General features: G+C 43.9%; 1 protein-coding gene across 1 annotated transcript in view; it reads left to right on the top strand.

Annotated features, from left to right (window-relative positions):
- Nucleotides 1–12,884: 12,884 nt before the first annotated feature.
- VAT1L (vesicle amine transport 1 like) overlaps nucleotides 12,885–22,152 on the top strand; it is a 73,545-nt gene continuing 64,277 nt past the window's right edge. The window contains exon 1 of the mRNA XM_077288382.1: nucleotides 12,885–13,223. Within this exon, the coding sequence (XP_077144497.1) occupies nucleotides 13,006–13,223 (218 nt within the window). The 5' untranslated portion in view covers nucleotides 12,885–13,005. The remainder of the gene's footprint in view (nucleotides 13,224–22,152) is intronic.

The raw sequence follows: 22,152 nt of genomic DNA, 5'->3' as shown, positions 1-22,152 counted from the left end.
TCAGTGCCATCAGACGTACCAACACTCCCCTTAGTGGCGGAGCATCAGTACTGCAACGACCATGACCCTGGGGCGCTGCAACCCCATCACATTACCTCATCACCGGGGGGCCCACAGTGTCTGAACAGCCCGGGGCCCTGGCTACCCTTAATCCACCCCTGGTTAGAAAGGGGTCAGCACCTAAAAGGGGTGTTTATTTTAAATTTTTTATATGGGGAACCCAACCTTCTGTGTGGCACTGGTTCATCCACCCCAAGCCTAAAAAATGTCTAATTCTGTCCATGGCCTTCTATAGGTCATCATTTAATCCTTCTTTTTTTAATTGGCTGAACAGTACACATTACTCCAACATATTCTTATTCAAGTATATTCTAACAATGAATTGTTATTTATAAATACATATTTAGGAGAGTCGGATCATAAAAGCATGCATCACCCTTATCCTGAGAATAGGGGTACCAATATCCATACCTGTAGAAAAAGCAGTTGTACATGCATTGTCCATCTCACTGATTTCACTAAATCAAAATTTTACATTTCTGTTTTGACCCTCAAAGTTTTGGTTGTTCTGACTTTTTGGGTAAAATACAGCATCTCATAGAGGCACAAATGATGGCAAACAAAGTGCCTCAAGGCCCCGTCTCACATAGCGAGATCGCTAGCGAGATCGCTGCTGAGTCACTAGTTTTGTGACGCAACAGCGACCTCAGTAGCGATCTCGCTATGTGTGACACGTACCAGCGACCAGGCCCCTGCTGCGAGATCGCTGGTCGTGTCAGAATGGCCTGGACCTTTTTTTGGTCGTTGAGGTCCCGCTGACATCGCTGAATCGGTGTGTGTGACACCGATCCAGCGATGTCTTCACTGGTAACCAGGGTAAACATCGGGTTACTAAGCGCAGGGCCGCGCTTAGTAACCCGATGTTTACCCTGGTTACCAAAAAAACAAACAGTACATACTCGCCTTTCGGTGTCCGTCAGGTCCCTTGCCGTCTGCTTCCTGCTCTGAGATCCGGCCGTACAGTGAGAGCAGAGCGCAGCAGTGACGTCACCGCTGCGCTCTGCTCTCGCTGTACGGCGGCTCAGTCAGAGCAGGAAGCAGACGGCAAGGGACACCGAAAGGTGAGTATGTACTGTTTGTTTTTTTTGGTAACCAGGGTAAACATCGGGTTACTAAGCGTGGCCCTGCGCTTAGTAACCCGATGTTTACCCTGGTTACCCGGGTGCTGCAGGGGGACTTCGGCATCGTTGAAGACAGTTTCAACGATGCCGAAGTCGTTCCCCTGATCGTTGGTCGCTGGAGAGAGCTGTCTGTGTGACAGCTCCCCAGCGACCACACAGCGACTTACCAACGATCACGGCCAGGTCGTATCGCTGGTCGTGATCGTTGGTAAATCGCTATGTGAGACGGGGCCTTCAGGGTTTCTAATATGTACAAGGTTGACATTACTGTGTGGATGATCCCTTATACAGTACTAAATATTAGACATCATATCTTGGTTGATTTTCTATTCAGGAATCTGGGAAATCTGGGTTATAAACCCTTTACTGAACCTACACCATAATGATTGTCACCCAGTTTTCTGAGAAAAACCTGTTGGTATAGTTGAAATTTTTTTTAATACAAATGGTTGCAAAAGGATGAACTCAAGACAATATATGCATAGTACATGACTGAACTGAGAGCCAACAGCAGGGAGAGGCACTGCGCAGGAGGATACTAAAGCTAACAGTCAAGACTAAAGAGATGTTTTTGAGGGTTTATTGGACAAGCTCAAGACACTGGCCAGATTGAACAACACTCAGCAGACAATTCCCAGAGTGAGCAACATCCAGCAGACATTTCCCAAATTGAGCAATGCCCAGCCCAAATTCTCAGAATGAGCAATACTAAGAAGACACTTCCCATAATGAGCAATAGCTTGAGGGCACTTCCTAAAATACGCAACACCCAGCAGACATTTTCCTGAATGAGCAAAGTCCATCAGACACTTCGTAGAATGATCAACACCCAGAGGACACTTCTTAGAATGAGCAACACCAAGTGGACACTTACTGGAATGATGAACGCCCAGGAGCCACTTCATAGCATAATGAACGCCCAGCGGACATGTCCTAGAATAATCAATGCCCAGTGGACACTTCTTTGAATGATCAATGCCCAGCGGACACTATCTTGAAAGATCACCGCCCAGCAGACAACTCGTATAATGATCCAAACCCAGTGGACATTTCCTAGAATGATCAACGCTCAGCGTAGCTGGAGAGCCCCCAGACGCAGGGCCGCGGGGTACTCGGTACCGTGCCTCTCTGTCTCAGTTCTGGGGTCGTCACGGTGGCTAGACCCGGTCCGTGACCCTGCTAAGGAGCGTCCAATGAAAGATGAGATGATGGTGCGTGGTGCAGGTCGGGATGAATAATGAGGACACAGGGTTGCAGTCTCTTTACCTCTTTACTGAAGGCTTCAGGATCCTCAATCCAGAGTACTGCTAACAGGGCTGGCTGAGACCGGCCGGTCCGAAGGCACATCCAGAGTTCCCTTTGCAGGTGGAAATCAGTGCCCACCTTCTAGCGCCTGTGTGTTGTAGTACTTCCCTGCTGAGCACCACGGGATAGTCCTCACAACTGTTGTGTCTGTTTCTGATGTTCTTCTTTCTCACAACTCGTATCTACAGTATTCTGATGTTCTTCTCCGTCCCCCAGATGACATGGATAGGACACACCCGTATGATGGGTAGGCCTGGAGTTCTTCCGGGACCCTAGCGTCGCCTCTCTCCCACAATTGCCCCCTATGTCTGCTTAGGTGATTTAGGTGAGACAGCCAACCTATAATTAACTGTCCTGCCGTTGGTTTGAAGTAATGCGTGGAGCCCAATACTTCCTTGGCGTTCTGGCCACCGGCTACGCACCTCAGTAGGATGTTGCCTCGATTTTACGGCACGACTCCTACTGGTATTATCTCCTTTTGGCTGTGATCTCGTTTCTCACTTCTCCACAATAAACCTCGCTTCTTGTCCTTTCTTGAGATACCGCCGCAATGTAGTGCAGGCGCGGTTCCTTAACGTTCTAATCGCTAGGCCTCTGTCAGGATCCCTCCCCTGACAGGGACCCCCCTGAATCTTTCCCCGCAACACCCTCTGCCACAGGATGTTGCCTGGTTCCAACCCAGTCAGCTTCTGACTAACTTCCTATCCAACCCCCAGTTTTACCAGATTGTGAGGAGTGGCCTAATACATAGTACCCTTTGCTCCCCCTGGAGGCCAGACTGTGAAGTGTATTGGTGTCTGTGATACCTGGTCAGGTGAACTCCTTAATTGCCATCGGACATACCATCACTCCCCTTAGTGGCGGAGCAACAGTACTGCAACGACCAGGACTCTGGGGCGCTGCATACCCTTCCTAGAATGATCAACACCCAGCGTAAACTTCCTAGAATGATCAATGCTCAGAGGACACTTCCTTGAATGATCAATGCCCAGAGAACCCTTAATACAATGATCAACACCCAGAGGACTCTGCCTAGAATGATCAATGCCCAGACGACACATTCTAGAATGATCAACACCGAGAGAACCCTTAATACAATGATCAACACCCAGAGGACTCTGCCTAGAATGATCCATGCCCAGAGGACACTGCCTAGAATGATCAAGCGCGCAGAGGACACATCCTAGAATGATCAATACCCAGGGGACTCTTCCTAGAATGAGCAATGCACTGTGAACTCTTCCAAGAATGATCAACGCTCAACGGACACTTCCTAGAATGGTCAACACCCAGCGGACACTTCCTAGAAAGAACAATACCAAGTGGACACTTCCTAGAATGAGCAATTCCTAAAAGACACTAAGCAATGCTCAGCAGACACTTTCCTGAATGAGGAACTCTCAGAGGACACTTTCTAGAATGATCAACGTTTAGCAGACACATCCTGGAATGATCAACGCCCAGCGGACCCTTCTTAGAATGATCAAAGCCCTGAGGACACTTCATAAAATAATCAGCGCTCAAAGGACACTTCCTAGAATGAGCAACATCCAATGGACACTTCCTAGAATGAGCAATTCCTAAAAGACACTAAGCAATGCTCAGCGGACACTTTGCTGAATAAGCAGCGCCCAGTGGACACTCCCCATAAGGAGCAACGCCGAGTGGGCACTTCGTAAAATGAGCAATGCCCAGTGACACTTCATAGAATGAGCAATTCCTAAAAGACACTAAGCAATGGTCAGCGGACACTTTCCTGAATGAGGAACGCCCAGAAGACACTTCTGAGAATGATCAACACCCAGCAGACACTTCCTGGAATGATCAACGCCCAACAGACACTTCCTAGAATGATCAATGCCCAAAGGACACTTCCTAGAATGATCAATGCCCAGGGTACACTTCCTAGATTGATCAACACGCTGCGGACATTTTCTAGAATGATCAAAGCCCAGAGGATACTTCTTAAAATAATCAGCGCTCAAAGGACACTTCCTAGAATGAGCAATTCCTAAAAGACCCTAAGCAATGCTCAGCCGACACTTTACTGAATGAGCAGCACTCAGCAGACACTTCCTATAATGATCAACGCCAAGCGTACACTTCCTAGAATGATCAATGCTAAGAGGATACTTTTTAGAATGATCAATACTGAGATGACATTTCCTGGAATGATCAACGCCAAGAGGATACTTCCTAGAATGGTCAACATCCAGAGGACACTTCCTAGAGTGATAAACGCCCAGAGGACTCTTCCTAGAATGAGCAATTCCTAAAAGACCGTAAGCAATGCTCAGTGGACATTTTACTGAATGAGCTGCGCCCCGTGGACACTTCCTATAATGATCAACGCCCAGCGTGCACTTCCTAGAATGATCAATGCTCAGAGGACACTTCCTAGAATGATCAATGCCCAGAGGACACTTCCTAGAATGAGCAATATTTAAAAGACACTAAGCAATGCTCAGCGGACACTTTCCTGAATGAGGAACACCCAGCAGACACTTCCTAAAATGAGTAATACCTAAAAAACACTAAGTAAAGCTCAGAGGACATTTCCAAGAATGAGCAAAGCCTAGTAGACTCTTCCCAAAACGAGTAATACCTAAAAACCACTAAGCAAACAGCGCTGTATTGCATTGTGGCTATCCTCACTAAAGGGCCACTGTATAAAACCTTCTCTTTATTAAACAACACTAGAGAGGGATTACAACCCTTATCATAATCCCCTGCAAAATGGAATTTTAACCGAGGATTTATGGATTACATTTCTTCATAGCAGTTGTCCATCCAAGCATGTACTCTCATATTTAAGCACCAAAGACTTTTCTACCTCTTTATCTTAAATATATACACTACTCACAAAAACTTAGGGATATTTGGTTTTAGGGCAAAATGTATGGAAAACGTAAAAAGTTCACGCTACAGTGATATTTTATTATGAAAGTAGCGCATTTAAGTGGAAGCATCAATGTTGATTTCCTCATCCCAAACAAAAGCCATCAACAGTGGTGGGTATATCGTAACAAAAATGTCAATCTCTCAATAACTTGTCATGTCGCCTTGAGTATCAAATACAGTTAGACAACAATGTCTCATGCTGTTCACAAGTGGAGTTATTCTCTGCTGAGACATGGCATCCCACTCTTCTTGAAGGGCGGCCCTCAAGTCATTGAGGTTATGGTGTACAGAGTTATGAGCGGTGACTCAGCTGATGTCATAGGTTTTCTATGAGATTCAGGTAAGGAGAAGGTACAGGCCACTCCATGCGAGGTTCCCCAGTCTCCAGCAGCCTTTCCCTAATGATGCAACCTCCATGAGCTGGAGCATTGATGTCCATGAAGATTAAGCTAGACCTGTGTTGTTCATGCAGAGGCAAAATGACTGGATTAATGACGTTATTCAAGCAGTAGGGGCTTGTCACTGTACCATTCACAAAGTATAGGGCCGTTTTGTATTGAATAGACACACCTCCCCACACTAACACCACCACCACCAAAGGCTTGTCTGGTGACAACAGTGGCTATGCATATGCATTGAAGTCTTCAACATCGTCAGCCATCATTTCAGCTCAGCGTGAATCGACTTTCATCAGTGAACAGCACCGAGGCCCTCTTCCAGCGTAGATGCTCCCTGGCCCATGTGGCTGTGCATGGTGGTGTGGTCAGGTACCTTGCAGGTCATCTATCATGCAGACTATGCTGATGTAAACTGTTTCAAATGGTCTGACGTGACACTTGGGTGCCTCTCACCTCCCTTAAATATGTCTGGGTTTGTGTGGCATTCATCATCCGGTTCCGAAGGGTATTTTTCACAATGAAGCGGTCATCAGTATGGAAAGTGGTCAAAGGATGTCCACTTCTCTGCCTTTCTGTGACTCTTCCAGTCTCTCGGCATCTATGCTCTCCCTGCTGATGACTATGTAGCACTCTGAGCTCAGTGATCTCTTCCGTCTGAGAACATCCTACTTGAAGCCTCACAAAGGCGACAAACTGTATATCAATTGTTAGGTGTCATATTGTTCTCATGATGTAAAAATGTGAACAGTATGATGAGGAGGACTGATTAATACCAATTCTAATTGAACCCCGAAATGTATTGGCCAATTCATCGAGCAAACACCTGTTGTGAATTTTGCCATTAAGTTCCATTTTAGAGAACAGCAAGTTGTGCAAAAAGTACCGAATCATTGAATTTGTAGAGATTTGCATTCAGAAGTTTAGAGACATCACATTAAGTTCTTAGCTTCATCCTGAAATTTTCATCCAAAAGCCAAATGTCCCTAACTTTTTGTGAGTAGTTTATATACACTTACTTTATGTTTTTACTATATAGTGGTTTCCATGACCCAGAGTGCTATATCAAACAGGATCTCTTTATTTAATCACCCCCAAAGTCCCCCAGGCATTTTTATTCCTGTGGGTGGTTCATGGGTACAAGATGGCAGTCCCATTTTAATTTTGTACAGAAAATATAACAATAAAATCTACAATCAGGACATTAAAATAGGTTAAACAAACTAAGAATATTTTATACTATCTAGATTTGATTAGCAAAAAATAAAATATAGAGATGATACATTTTATAAATCACTTAAAGAAAACCTGTCAACAGGTCAAAAATGTACAGTTTTTTATCTTATTTTATTCCCGCTGCTCCCCATATTATGTTGTTCTTTCTCAATCCATCATACATAACACTCTGCAGTAAGTGGTAATACTGCCAAACGCCTAAGCTGCCTTTTGGTGATGCTAAGAGGTGCGTCCACATACAACTATATACTACTTCTTTTAGTTGGGGCTGCAGTAAAATACAGATTCATATCCTAGTAGGTGGATGAGACTTTTACAGTTCGGCGTAGAAAAGAATCCTTTTTTTTTTACAAGATCGGCCTTTAAAAATACAGACCCATGTATCTATACCTTGCATGTCTTTTCAGGATAATGGAAAAATCACGTGCAAAAATGGTCATCTATGATCGTATCCTGTGGAAAGAATATTTGTCCAAGACAGAGTTTCATCAGTTTCTTCTGGTATCAGACTGTGAAAAATAGACAACATTCAGATGGCATTGGAGTGGTGTCCAATTTTTTTCACGGAGCCAAGTTCAATCAGACACTCGGACATGTCTCTGAAATTTTGCATGGGCCACTCGAACCGCAAAAAATCATAGACATGTGAATAGCCCCATAGTCTATCATACATATGAGTACTTTACATAAAAAACTCAGATAGCACTTGAACGCAAAAAGAAAATTTACGTGTGAATGGACCCTATCTTTTCCACCGCTGACACTCGTTGGCTTCAGCTGAAGTGATTTCACTTCCCGCCAACATGTTGTTCTGTGACTCTGCTGAGATCAATTTCACATCGGGCTTCTCATAATTCTCTCCTGGCTGTCTGCAATAATGACAGATGGAATTCTGGTGGTCTATTTTTTCTTTTTACGTTGACTATGGATTCTTTGTTCTGTCACTTCCACACCATACCATGTATACAACTGTTTTCAAGGTGAAGTTCCAAAATTGCTCAACAGAAGTAACAGTTGGGTGTTCTGCTACCTCCACACCATGCCATGTATACAACTGTTTGAAACGGGAAGGTCCTAAATTTCCCAACAGAAGTAACAGTTGGGTGCTTCTGTGAATGACCAGGCATGAGTCGGTATGAATATATTCGCAAGTCCCATTCCATCGACCACATCAGCATTCCGTGGCCACTTCTTATAAGAGGGAGGACCACCTCTTACCTGCTCTTTTGAATAGCCGGCCTAATGTGTGTCACACCGGAAAGATGACGTCCTACCAGACCGGCTAATCAAAAGAAGAACCACGGGTGTCAGCAGGTAAGAGGTGGCACTTCCTATCCCGGTGCAATGGCCACAGATTACCATCATGGCTGATGGAACAGGACGTGCAAATCGATTTTTACTGGCTCTAAGCTTGTGTATACATCAACCTCCACTATCACAATACGGTACGTTGGACACATAGCACTTCCGTCCTCCGCAGAGAACCACCCGACTGTGAGGAAGGATGTGATGGCCTCATTCTTTTTTCACACTGCTCTGGTACATGAAAGATAAGCTTAAGCTTTATAGGTTTCTACAGATTTACTCTAAACCAGTTCTGATGAATGAGGCCTGATAAGCATTATCCAGTGCAAATCACACAAACGAAATGGATCTAGTTTTTTCTGACCCACCATGAATAAAAGGCAAACTTGATGGACTTTTTCAAAGATTAATTTTGGAGTATGTGCAAAAGTGTTCAAAGGGTTCACAAATCCTCTAACTGGATTAGTTCATACTGTTCTCACAGTACGTCAGCGTTACTCCATCTGGCACAGATATTCAAGAAAATCTGCTGTACCATGAAGTGCTTGGAGTCCTGTTCATTCTTATGGGAAACTTGAGTTCATTTTTCATTCATCCACATTAGACTATTGTCAGTCGACCCCGTTAGGATTGTCACCCTGGGTCAAATGTCTAATGGGTATGGGTAGGCAACCTGACTCTTTCCCAACATGTGATTCTGTATGAGATAAGGATATGTTATGTCAGATTTTGGACTCCGGATACTTCTATTTTCTGCGAGAAATGCCGCCACAACAGAAGAACACCTGAGCGCTCAGCAGAGTGAGTGTTCCTGTGTATGGAGTAGTCAGAAGAGATAGCTGCTGGTCAAACGATCGTACGACAGCAATCTATTGTGTATGGGGACCATTAGACCAAACATCCCTCTTACGGCAGATGCAGAAGACCATAGATTGTCTCATCCTAAAGAATCGGTTCGATTATGCAAATCACACTCTGATCAGCTAGATCAGACTGTGATCAGAGTGTGATCCAATTCTCTCTAATGAGGAGGCGATGAAGAAAAAAATGTCTTCATCTTCTCCTTTCTGTCAGTCCGTGGAAATCGGACTATATTCAGATGTCATCCGGGTATCGTCCGATGTTTTCCAAGGACTCACTGACTTGCATGGCCGAGAGAAATCTGAATAATAGCTCAAACTTGGGCATGCTGTGATTTTTTTCCCAGACCGCCTCTGTTCAACAAAACGGCTGCGTAGAATAACATTGGTCCGAGTGCGATCCGATATTTTATCAGATCGCACGTGGATCGAAAATACAGTCATGGGCATGAGCCCTTTTAAGAAGCCCAGTCAGAAGTGAAGGGCAATTAGTAGAGTTGGTGTGAATCGATTTGCAAGACCCAGCCCAATGGCCAAGTTTGGTAATCTGTGCTGCGAGAACAACCTACCATCTGATGGCATCTGAGGCTCTTCTTTCGAGTAGCCGGCCCAGGCAAACGTTACATATGCATCACACTGCAATGATGACATTGTGCCAAACTGGCTACTCAAAAGAAGAGTTTGGATCCCATCAGGTAGGAGGTGGTTCTCAAGGTTCCTTCCAGTGGCCACAGATCACTGTTGTGCCGATGTACCAAGACTTTCAAATTGATTTGCACCAACACTAGCAATCCAATATCTCTGATTATTAATGTCTTAATTTGATCTCATATCTATTAGGTATACCCATTGCCAGCAGTGCAGAAAACTTCTATCGAAATAGAAATAAACTGTTTTAATAGCAAATCTGATCCATCAGCCTCAACTGGGAGAGGTATAAGTAGATCTTTAGGCTAAAATTGTTAATATTCCCAAAGCTCAACCTTCACTATCTGTGCCAAATTGGCTACTCAAAAAGAAAGTTGTGGATGCCATCAGGAAGGAGGTGGTTCTCAAGGTTCCTACCAGTGGCCACAGATTACTGATGTGGCCAATGTGCCGGGACTTTCTAATTGATTTGCAATCCAATATCTCTGATTATTGATGCCTTGATTTGACCTCATGGGTATTAAGTATACCAATGGCCAGCAGCGCGGAAAACTTCTATCGAAATGGAAATAAACTGTTTTTCATAGCAAATCTGATCCATCAGCTTCAACGGGGAGATGTAGAAGTAGATCTTCATGCTAAAATTGTTAATATTCCCAGAGTCCAACTTTTATTATCAGAACCAATAATTCTGGTTACAATGTCTTCCCTCCAGTCATTCTGGACTTTAATTAAAGATAGAAGTCGGCGGCACCTCCTCCAACCTTCCATGTATCTGAGCCATCACACAATGCAGAAATTGCTCCTCTAAAATGAACCCGATGTTTATTCTATAATAGACAGTAACAATCTGCCATTAGCTACTTGTTACATGCTGTGTGTGTACGCAGCATCAGGAACCGTTGGCTTTCTGCATCTAATTGCTTCTTTGTAGCATGATCCAGCCTCAGATTTTCTTTTTTTCAAAGCACGGGATATCAATTCAACCAAAGGAGTTCACAACAAGATGATGTAAATCAAATCAGTGGTGCACAAAGAGGAGTGGGGGCTTTCTTCATGGTGCTGCAGGGATGGTCCATCCTCCACCCTTTTCGTGCCTTGTTGGATAGAGAAGTGGTCTTCAATTCAAAAAGGTTACCCTTAGAAAAGACATTCATGAGGAACTGTATTGCTAGCATGGGACAATGGGGTCACGGAGCTACTCTAGGTAAAGCTCAGCAGGCCCTATGACTTGTCCACTACGAAGAGCTACAGATGTTTCCTTTGACCTTTTTTCTTGGCTTGAGATGATTAGCAAAACATAGTAAAATTAGTAAAACATAACTTCACGATACTCTGTCACGAGATTAATTCTATATGTGATTATTAGAGATGAGCGACAAAATTCTGAGGTCTCTCCAGATATCATGGATCCCATACACATTAGATGGTTGACTAATCCCACTGAAATCGGAGGCAGCACGGTGGCTCAGTGGTTCCAGCAATGGGGTCCTGGGTTCAAATCTCACTAAGGGCAAAATCTATAAGGAGTTTGTCTGTTCTCCACATGTTTGTGTGGGTTTTCTCCGGATTCTCCGGTTTGCCCCCACATTCCTGATAGGGAATGTAGATTGTGAGCCCCAATGGGGACAGCAATGATGTATGTAAAGTGCTGTGGAATATGATGGCGCTGTATAACCAAAGCATAATAAATAAGGGTTTGGATGACTTTTATCTAATACGTTTTAGGTTGTCTCATGTCCAGTCTTTAGGATCGCATACCTTCCCAGTCTCCCGTCTTCCCCCTTACCCTGAGGAAATGCCCTCCTAAATGACTGACTGTTTGAACTATGAGCTGTCGAAAGCTTCGCAACATCAGAAGAGTGGCATGGCACTGAAGATGGCCGGACCCAGCAAAAAAAAGAGCCAGTGCGCTGTTTGCCTAGGAGTCAGGCCACTTCTGATAGACTCCAGTGGTGGCTGGTAACCTAGGCAACAAAAGGTGTACACAATGAAATTACAAATGCCTCGTTTCATGAGAAGGGAGAGGATTTTGAAGAAGAGGTAAATTGAGAAGTTTCTTGTTTTTCGAAGCCCTTAGTAACTTTTCTTTAAAAGGGTTGTCTACTACTCGGAATCCCCTTGCAAAATATTAACTCAAAAACTCACTTTGTTGACACTGTCTCTCCCGGGGATCGCATGACATTGTTATGTCACGCAATCCCTGAGGTCAATCACTCTCCCCAGCCATTGTTGATTGGCCGCTGGGATCCCCAAGACATAACAATATTATGTAATCTATTCCCAGGAGAGCCAGAGCCGACACCAGCGGTGAGTATAAGTATTATTTTACAAGGGGGAAACATAGGGATTCGGAAGGAGTTGACTACCCAATTAAAAACTTGACGGTAACCCTTTAAAAGCTGCAATTGTAGCTAGTGTTATTACACGGAGACAAGTTAAAGGGGTTACAGGATAAGAGATGACTTACTGATTAGTGGGGGGGTTAAAGTGCTGGGACCAGCACTGATCGGCAGAATGGGGAATTTTTATCCTGGTTACAAAATGGAGCGTCAGGTTGGATATCGACCACCATCGCATTCATTCTTCTGGAAAACTGCAGCGCTCATCAGCCCCGTAGAGAATAAATAGAGCGGCTATCAAGCATAAATAACCCTACGCGGATAAAAATGAGCCATTCTACTAGTCAGAGCCCCCCATCATTTGATAACCTGTGGATTGATAACTTTTCACTAGACAACCCCTTTAAGGATCAGTTAAACAGAAGATTGATTAGCTAGATAGAATATACATTTATTTTTGAATGTGATTCTTCAATAATTTAAAGGGGATATGACATGATTTTTAATGATTTTTTGACATTATTATTCAGAAATGTTCCCTCCTATAGGCCATGCTGTGCTGTTATTTCCCACGTACAGTCCTAGCTGACTGTATACAGACCCCCTTAGGAGTAGCTCTAGGTGGGCGCCATCACAGGACAGATGGACACATGACATCTAGTACATAAACACATCCAGTCTCCGACGCTATGTGTGGAGTATGTGCGCAGCAGCGCCCGGGAGTCAGCCAGTCGGAGAGGGGCAGCGCGCAGCTAGAGCGAGCATTACGGTAGGAGAAGGACCAGCGCCTGGAGCCGCAGCCGGAGCATCCCAGTCATCAGCGCCAGGAGCCATGGCCAAGGAGCGGCCGGAGAAAGCGGAGGAGACCGAGCAGATGATCGAGAAGGAAGGAGGGAAGGAGCCGGCCGAGGTGCCAGGAGGAGCCGCGGATGGCAGGGACATGAGAGCCGTGCTCCTCTCCGGGTTTGGAGGGCTCAATAAGCTGCGGGTGGCCCGGAAAGTGATGCCAGAGCCCCAGGATGGAGAAGTGAAGATCCGGGTGAAAGCCTGGTCCGGTACCCTTTATATACAATCCCCATTCACCTTGCATTCTGGGGGTGGGGGGAAGGGAAAGGGTTAATGCAACTCAACTGGTTCACAGCGCGGTCATGGGAGGCTTAACTGTAAGAAAGGGCCACGATAGCCGCCTTCCGATGAAAGAGTTAACCGAAGAGCTACCGCCAGGTCGGAAGGGCTAACCGAAGAGCTACCGCCAGGTCGGAAGGGTTAACCGAAGAGCCGCCGAAAGGTTGGAAGGGTTAACCGAAGAGCTACTGCCAGGTCGTAAGGGTTAACCAGCGGCAGGGTAACTCGGGAGGGAGAAGTGGAGTTTTTGCTGCTGAAAGGGTTAACAGGGGAGCGAAACCTGTTGACAGGGAAGGATTTACGACCGTCCCCCCGGAAGGGTTAAGCCGGCAAATGGAAGGGGCTTCAAGGGTTAATCGGAAAGTGGGCGGGTTGGACGACGAAAGGGTCAACCGGACAACAAAAGTTTGGGGGATCGATGAAAGGGTTAACCGGGAGGGCAGCTATAAGGTGATCCAGACGATGGAAAAGGGGTTGAACCGCCAGACGGGGCTCGGGTGACTGAGGGGGTTAACTCGGAGGCAAAAGGAAATCATAACGAATGGGTTAAAATATGTCACTGGGTGCAGAAAGCAAAGGATTAATTATACCTCGCCCCCCCCTCCAAAACAAAAGCGAACCAGATGGTTAAATAGTAGGGAACCCACCGATGGAGGGTTAACCAGGGCTCAGTTGGAGGTCTCTGGTCGACGAATGGTTAACTCTAGAGGATCCGTCCTCTAAGCGTTAATCAGGGCCGTGGTTACACCAGATGTGATACGTTGGTTGTGGGCACAGCTCTGGAGCATCGCCGTACTGTACACCCAGCCATCTACGGCTGTCACCTGTGGCCTCGGGATACAACATGCCATCTCTTTTTCATTCCATTCATTGTCTGGGGGATAATTTTTGTACGGTCCAATAATAATCCCCAATGTATGATAATCCAGCGTCTGACAGGTCCTGGTAATAACTGGTTAAAAGAAACAACATTTATTTTGATTATTCTGGGTAAACAAACATAAGAAGGGAAGTTGTTAATAATAATATTTTATTATGATGTTATTGAAATTAGAATGTTGCTGTATTCCAGTATTTTAACCCTTTCATTTGTAGATTTTAGTTTTTGTACATTTTAGATAAAATTTATTGATTTGCCGCCATCGTCAGGCCTTCGCGCTCTGTTGAATATTGATGCAATTTTTAATTGAAAAGACATTTACAAAGTGACGAGATGGCACCGATGGCATCGGACTAACTGATACTTTGATATTTGAATTTTTCAAGAAGTTCTGTTACTATGGAGACAGGATCCAGAAAGATGCACAGGATGCGCCGTCTCCTAGTGACACCTGTGTGTAGCATGCAAATGTAGCAGAGAGGAGTTTGACTTTTAGCGCAGCCGAGGTTATACGGTATTAGCTTTTGAGATCGGGCACTGATGTGTAATGGGTGGTGGTCTTACCCCTGGGACCTACAGCAAGAGGTTGTCGAGGCTGGACACTCAAGACGCGGTGCACGCTGTCAGGATTCTCCAGTGTCGGCGGTGAGACCAGGCGGAAACGTGTCAGCAAGTGTGCAATTTGCATACATTCCGTCACATGCCAACTAGACGTGCGTGGCCTAGCTCAATGCAAATGAATTGAGCAAGGTCGAACAAGTCTAGTTGGAATGCAACCACAAGTATTCAAATCACCGCTTCCGGTGTCGGAGAATCCTGACAGCGTACACTGTGAGGATAGAGTAACTGCAGACTTGTACCCCAAGCCTGGACAACCCCTTTAATGCTGTTACATACTGAAACACCTCTTTAAAGAGACCGTATCTCCACAACAAAAGTGAGCAGTTTTGCTCTTATTTTATTGCTCACCTGAATATTCTGTATGTTTGTTTTTTTGTTATATTAAAATCTGTCCCCCTGGTTGCAGAGATATGGGCCTTTTTATTTAGTGCTACTTTTTATGGTCTTTACAAGGGGGTGTGGCTCACAGGGTAGTAATTCAGTAAAGACACGCCCCTGAGGATCCTTTGAAACACGTTCTCTTATAAAGACCATAAAAATGGGCACTAAATAAAACGGCCCATATATCTGGAGCCATATGGCGGATTAAAAAACAAACACCATTTTCAGGGGAGCGGCGGGAAATAAAATATATACAAAACTGGAAACTCATTACTTGATAACAAGTCCTCTTTAAAGAGGTTTTCCAGTTTTTTTTTACATTTTTTACATGGGTTTTTAAAGTCCTATAAAAAAAAAATCTGTGGAATCACCATTCCCAGAGCATGCAGATTTCCCACAATGTTTTTTTGAAAAAAAAGTATATATATTAAAAGATATGTGTGAAGCCATCAAGTGCCAAGAAAGGATCTCATTAATTAGCATATTTTTTGTCTATTTTTCTTTTTTTTTTTACTTTTTTATTCTGTCTTTTTTGTGTCTATTTTATTTATGTTCTCCTGTTTGTTTATTTTTTTATGTTCACCAACATAGTTGAGGTTATTGATTTCCAGGTGTTTTTGTTTTCTAGTTGTTTATTAATGATTCACCAAATGTAACTTTAAGATGTTGCAAAATTTTTGCACAAATTCCGGTTTTCCTCTAGAGTGATGATATATACGTCTGAAATTTTTGATTAAAGTTTAGAACATTTTAGCAGAACGTGCACATTTTTACTCTAAAAAAGACAAGCATGAAGAGCATTTTTTATTTTGCTCAAAATTCATGACCAATGTGCAAAAATTTGACACCAAAAAAATTAGCAAATACCACAAGACAAAAAAAGAAAATGCAATGACGTAAGAGAACATATTTAATAAGATTCAAATTGCAAGTGTGCATTTCTACTCTTTTAAAGGGAATCAGTCTTTTTCTATGTAATTTGAGAGCACCATGAGGTAGGGGCAGAGATCCTGATTCCAGGGATGTGTCACTTAATAGACTGTGTTTTTCTGTTTCAATAAAATCAGTGTTTTATCAACAGGAGATTATCACTACAGGACTAGGTGTCTTGTGCATCCTGGTCCTGCCACGCCCCCACCACTGATTAGCAGCTTTTTGTCAATATACAGTTCAGTACACAGAAAACAGCCAATCAGTGGTGTGGGCGGGGTTATGCAGGGCTCAGCATTCCGAGCTCTGAAATTTGAAAGGTAAATGATGTTATTCTATTACGTCATTATATTTCCTGCAATTAGGGAAATTTTTGTGAACCCTTTTAATATGGGTGTAAAGAATATCAGCATCTTCGGGGGACTTAGGACTTAGGGCTAAATATAACTTCTGTCATTGAGTTTTATCAAATACTAGCTGAAGAGCCCGGCGTTGCCTGGGCATAGTAAATATCTGTGGTTAGTTATAGCACCTCACTTCTCTTATTTTCCCCTCACTCCTCTCATTTTCCCCCTCACATCTCTCATTCCCCCCTCACTCCTCTCATTCCCCCCTAACACTTGTCATTTCGACCTCACATCTGTCATTTTCCGATCACTCCACTATTTTCCCTCACTCCTCTCATTTTGCACTCACACCTTTTCATTTTCACCTCACACCCCTCATTTTCACCTCACACCTCTCATTTTCCACTCAGTATATACATGTTTGTCATCTCCCTTATATATAGTATACACCTGTATGTCATCTCCTGTATATAGTATATATGTGTGTGTCATTTCCTCCTGTATATAGTATATACCTGTGTGTCATCTCCTCCTGTATATAGTATGTACATGTATGTCATCTCCTCCTGTATATAGTATATACCTGTGTGTCATCTCCTGTATATAGTATATACCTGTGTGTCATCTCCCCTGTATATAGTATATACCTGTGTGTCATCTCCCCTGTATGTAGTATGTACCTGTATGTCATCTCCCTTGTATATAGTATATACCAGTGTGTCATCTCCTCCTGTATATAGTATATACCTCTATGTCATCTCCTTTATATAGTATATACCTGTGTGTCATCTCCCCTGTATTTAGTATATATGTGTGTGTCATCTCCTCCTGTATATAGTATATACCTTTGTGTCATCTCCTGTATATAGTATATACCTGTGTGTCATCTCTCATGTATATAGTATATATCTGTGTGTCATCTCCCCTGTATATAGTGTATATCTGTGTCATCTCCTCCTGTATATAGTGTTTACCTGTAAGTCATCTCCATTATATAGTATATACCCATGTGTCATCCCCTCCTGTATATAGTGTATACCTGTGTGTCATCTTCTCCTGTATATAGTATATACCTGTAAGTCATCTATTCCGTTATATAGTATATATCTGTGTGTCATCTCCTCCTGTATATAGTATATACCTGTGTGTCATCTCCTGTATATAGTATATACCTGTGTGTCATCTCTCCTGTATATAGTATATACCTGTGTGTCATCTCCTGTATATAGTATATACCTGTGTGTCATCTCCCCTGTATATAGTATATACCTGTATGTCATCTCCCCTGTATATAGTATATACCAGTGTGTCATCTCCTCCTGTATATAGTATATACCTGTGTGTCATCTCCCCTGTATATAGTATATATGTGTGTGTCATCTCCTCCTGTATATAGTATATACCTGTATGTCATCTCCTCCTGTATATAGTATATACCTGTGTGTCATCTCTCCTGTATATAGTATCTACCTGTATGTCATCTCCCCTGTATATAGTATATACCTGTATGTCATCTCCCCTGTATATAGTATATACCAGTGTGTCATCTCCTGTATATAGTATATACCTGTATGTCATCTCCTCCTGTATACAGTATATACCTGTATGTCATCTCCTCCTGTATATAGTATATACCTGTGTGTCATCTCCCCTGTATTAGACCTCGTTCACACGTTATTTGCTCAGTATTTTTAATCCTCAGTATTTGAAAGCTAAATTGGCAGCCTGATAAATCCCCAGCCAACAGGAAGCCCTCCCCTCTGGCAGTATATATTAGCTCACACATACACATAATAGGCAGGTCATGTGACTGACAGCTGCCATATTTCCTATATGGTACATTTGTTGCTCTTGTAGTTTGTCTGCTTATTATTCAGATTTATATTTTTGAAGGATAATACCAGACTTGTGTGTGTTTTAGGGCGAGTTTCATGTGTCAAGTTGTGTGTGTTGAGTTGCGTGTGGCTACATGCATGTGGCGACTTTTGTGAGATGAGTTTTGTGTGGCGACATGCGTGTAGCAACTTTTTGTGTGTCGAGTTGCATGTGACAGGTTAGTGCAGCAAGTTGTGTGCAGCAAGTTTTGCTCATGGCGAGTTTTGCGCGTGGCGAGTTTTATAATGGGTTTTGAGTATGTGCAAGTTTTGTGTGAGGCAACTTTTGCATGTATTGCAACTTTTGTGCATGCGGCAATTTTTCCGCGTGTGCAAGTTTTGCGTGTGGCGAGATTTCCATGAGGTGAGTTTTGCACGTGTGGCGAGTTTTGCATGTGTCGAGTTTTGCGCGTGGCGAGTTTTGAGTGGCGACTTTTGTGTTTTTACTTTTATGTGGCGAGGTTGGTGTATGTGTGGTGAAATGTGTGCTGAGGGTGATATGTGTTCGAGCACGTGGTAGTGTGTGGCGCATTTTGTGTGTGTGTTCATATCCCCGTGTGTGGTGAGTATCCCATGTCGGGGCCCCACCTTAACAACAGTACGGTATATACTCTTTGGCGCCATCGCTCTCACTCTTTAAGTCCCCCTTGTTCACATCTGGCAGCTGTCAATTTGCCTCCAACACTTTTCCTTTCACTTTTTCCCCATTATGTAGATAGGGGCAAAATTGTTTGGTGCATTGGAACGCGTGGGGTTAACATTTTGCCTCACAACATAGTCTATGACGCTCTCGGGGTCCAGACGTGTGACTATGCAAAATTTTGTGGCTGTAGCTGCGACGGTGCGGTTGCCAATCCCGGACATACACACAAACACACATTCAGCTTTATATATTAGATTTTGCACCGATTGTTTTTTATAGCCTCGTCGGTTGGTGGCTACACAATGAGTTAACTGAGAAACTGTCATCGAGCTTGTTGTAGCCCTTTTATCTGTCTATTTCTCAGCAGATTGAAGATCACATTAAAGTTCAGCTCAACTTTGATGTGGTCTGTGGTCAGAATTCAGCACCGAGAACTTCCAAGATAAACTAGTAAAAAGATTTACATACTCCCCATTAGAACACGCTCACTGATGGATTCTTAGTTAACTCATTCTGAAGCCATCAAGGAGCAGGGAATGCATTTGCACCTTTCTTTGTCTAGTCTTTGGTGTTTTTTGACTGTCTTTCATTTGTGCCTTTTTAAAGTTTATTTTATATTGTTGTTTTGTTTTCTGCTGATTCACCGATTGCGACTTTTTAAAAAATGATTTTGTGCACACCTGCGACATTTTAATGGAATATGTAGTAAAGAAAATCGTTAAAAAAAAGAGGTTAAAGACAAAAATACCTTTTGAAAAAATGTATTGCTCCATTTTGAAGAAAAAGTACCAGAAGGCGAAAAAAGAAAAGTGAATAAAAAAAAAAAAGCACGGTTGATGAATTGCGTCCATAGAGCCTGTAAAAACCAAACGGCGCAAAAATTTTAATGAATTCCAATTGCAAAAACTAGTTTTAGCCCAAAGCATCTTTTTATAGCATAGAGTCATGGGTAGTGATGAGCGAACATGCTGTGACAAGGTGCTATCTGCACGGCTGTGGATTCGGAGTCGTGGAGTTGGAGCCCATTTTGGTAGAGTCGGTGTCATGGAAATTGAGGAGTCAGAGTTATGGCTTACCGACTCCACAGCCCTGGTTATCTGAGCATGCTCGGTGATAATCGGGTGTCTTTGTCATGCTCGAAAAATATCTTCCAGTCCCCGCGGCTGCATAATCTCACAGCTGTTCGACAGCCGCAACTCATGCAGGGATTGCCGAACAAACAAGCAATCCCTGCATGTGTTACGGCTGACGAACAACAGTCGTGGGGACTTGAACATATTTTTCGAGCACGCCGAAGACACTCGGTGACCATGCTCGAATAAGACCTCATCTGAGGACATTCGCTGATCACTAGTCACCAGACATCTCCCAATAAAATCATAGACTCTCATGCCAAAATTGACCAAATTCTGAACATTTGCGCCGGCACAAGGTGGCCTCCTCTATGATGTCCATGTCCTAGGACATAAGGGCTGAGGGTGTCTTCATGAGTCATGATGAGGACATTCATGTTTTGGGCGAGTTCATGGTGTGACGTACATTTAGGTCTCCTCTGTATGTTTCCTGTTGTATTCTCACTGATACATTACGACTGCTCCGAGCTCATAGGATTTGTGTGACTCATGCTCCACGTTGATGGTGAAATGCCACCGTTTCTACATAGGGTAAATTATGTTTGGGTATGAGTCACATTCAGCCACTAAATAGTCTGGACGGGCGGACTGGGTCCCAGCTGATTCACCGCCGCTTGCTGGGAACATACTTGATCTGAAGCAGTGGAGCAGAACTAGGACATTAGTAATATCAGGAGCTTTACACTTTCCGGCAGTCAATCCTCGAAGGGACTCGATCATGCTTGGGTTCTCCTGTACTCTAGAGACCTTAGAGTCAAACCTCGTACGTTTCTGAGAAAGGGGACAACATTGTGATGCCCAGTGTGGGTTGTGGCTACACCCCGATAATATATTTATTTATATGCCTGCACCGCAAGAGGCTGCATGGAAGTGACATCTAAATGATAGGAGAACATATGTCGTTTCCAGCACTCTCGTTGGGGTTCCTCTTGGTGGTGTTTATTTCAGCATTATCAAAGAAAGCAGAAACAATAAAACCAAAACTGTCAATGGGTATAGCATCAAGCTGATTGTGTGGCATCACTGCTTCACCACAAAATGAGAGACTAGAAGACAGTACTATCTGGACAGACATCTGTCTGAGAAGGTTTAGTGAATCCTGCATTGAGCAAGGGGTTGGACATGATGACCCAGTAGGTCCTTTCCAACTCATTCTATGATTCTATCTCTGCTTGCATGAGTTAAGGTACCTTCACACGAAGCGACGCTGCAGCGATAGCGACAACGATGCCGATCGCTGCAGCGTCGCTGTTTGATCGCTGGAGAGCTGTCACACAGACCGCTCTCCAGCGACCAACGATGCCGAGGCCCCCGGGTAACCAGGGTAAACATCGGGTTGCTAAGCGCAGGGCCACGCTTAGTAACCCGATGTTTACCCTGGTTACCAGCGTAAAAGTAAAAAAAACAAACAGTACATGCTCACCTGCGCGTCCCCCAGCGTCTGCTTCCTGACACTGACTGAGCGCCGGCCCTAACAGCACAGCGGTGACGTCACCGCTGTGCTTTCACTTTCACTTTAGGGCCGGCGCTCAGTCAGTGTCAGGAAGCAGAGGCTGGGGGACGCGCAGGTGAGCATGTACTGTTTGTTTTTTTTACTTTTACGCTGGTAACCAGGGTAAACATCGGGTTACTAAGCGCGGCCCTGCGCTTGGTAACCCGATGTTTACCCTGGTTACCAGTGTAAAACATCGCTGGTATCGTTGCTTTTGCTTTCAAACACAACGATACACAGCGATTGGACGACCAAATAAAGTTCTGGACTTTATTCAGCGACATCACAGCAGGATCCTGATCGCTGCTGCGTGTCAAACGAAACGATATCGCTAGCGAGGACGCTGCAACGTCACGGATCGCTAGCGATGTCGTTTCGTGTGAAGGTACCTTTAAAGAGAAAGACGGCGATAGTACTATCTGCTCCTACAATATTCAGAGGGAGATACAAGGAGGCAATACTATCTGTTCCTACATCATTTGTAGGGACACAGCACTATCTGTGCTTACTAGTAGGGTTGAGCGATACCGTCCGATACTTGAAAGTATCGGTA

Source organism: Ranitomeya variabilis, chromosome 2 (genome assembly GCF_051348905.1).
Source record: "Ranitomeya variabilis isolate aRanVar5 chromosome 2, aRanVar5.hap1, whole genome shotgun sequence".
Classification (NCBI taxonomy): domain Eukaryota; kingdom Metazoa; phylum Chordata; class Amphibia; order Anura; family Dendrobatidae; genus Ranitomeya; species Ranitomeya variabilis.
This window is presented reverse-complemented; position numbering and strand designations above follow the sequence as displayed.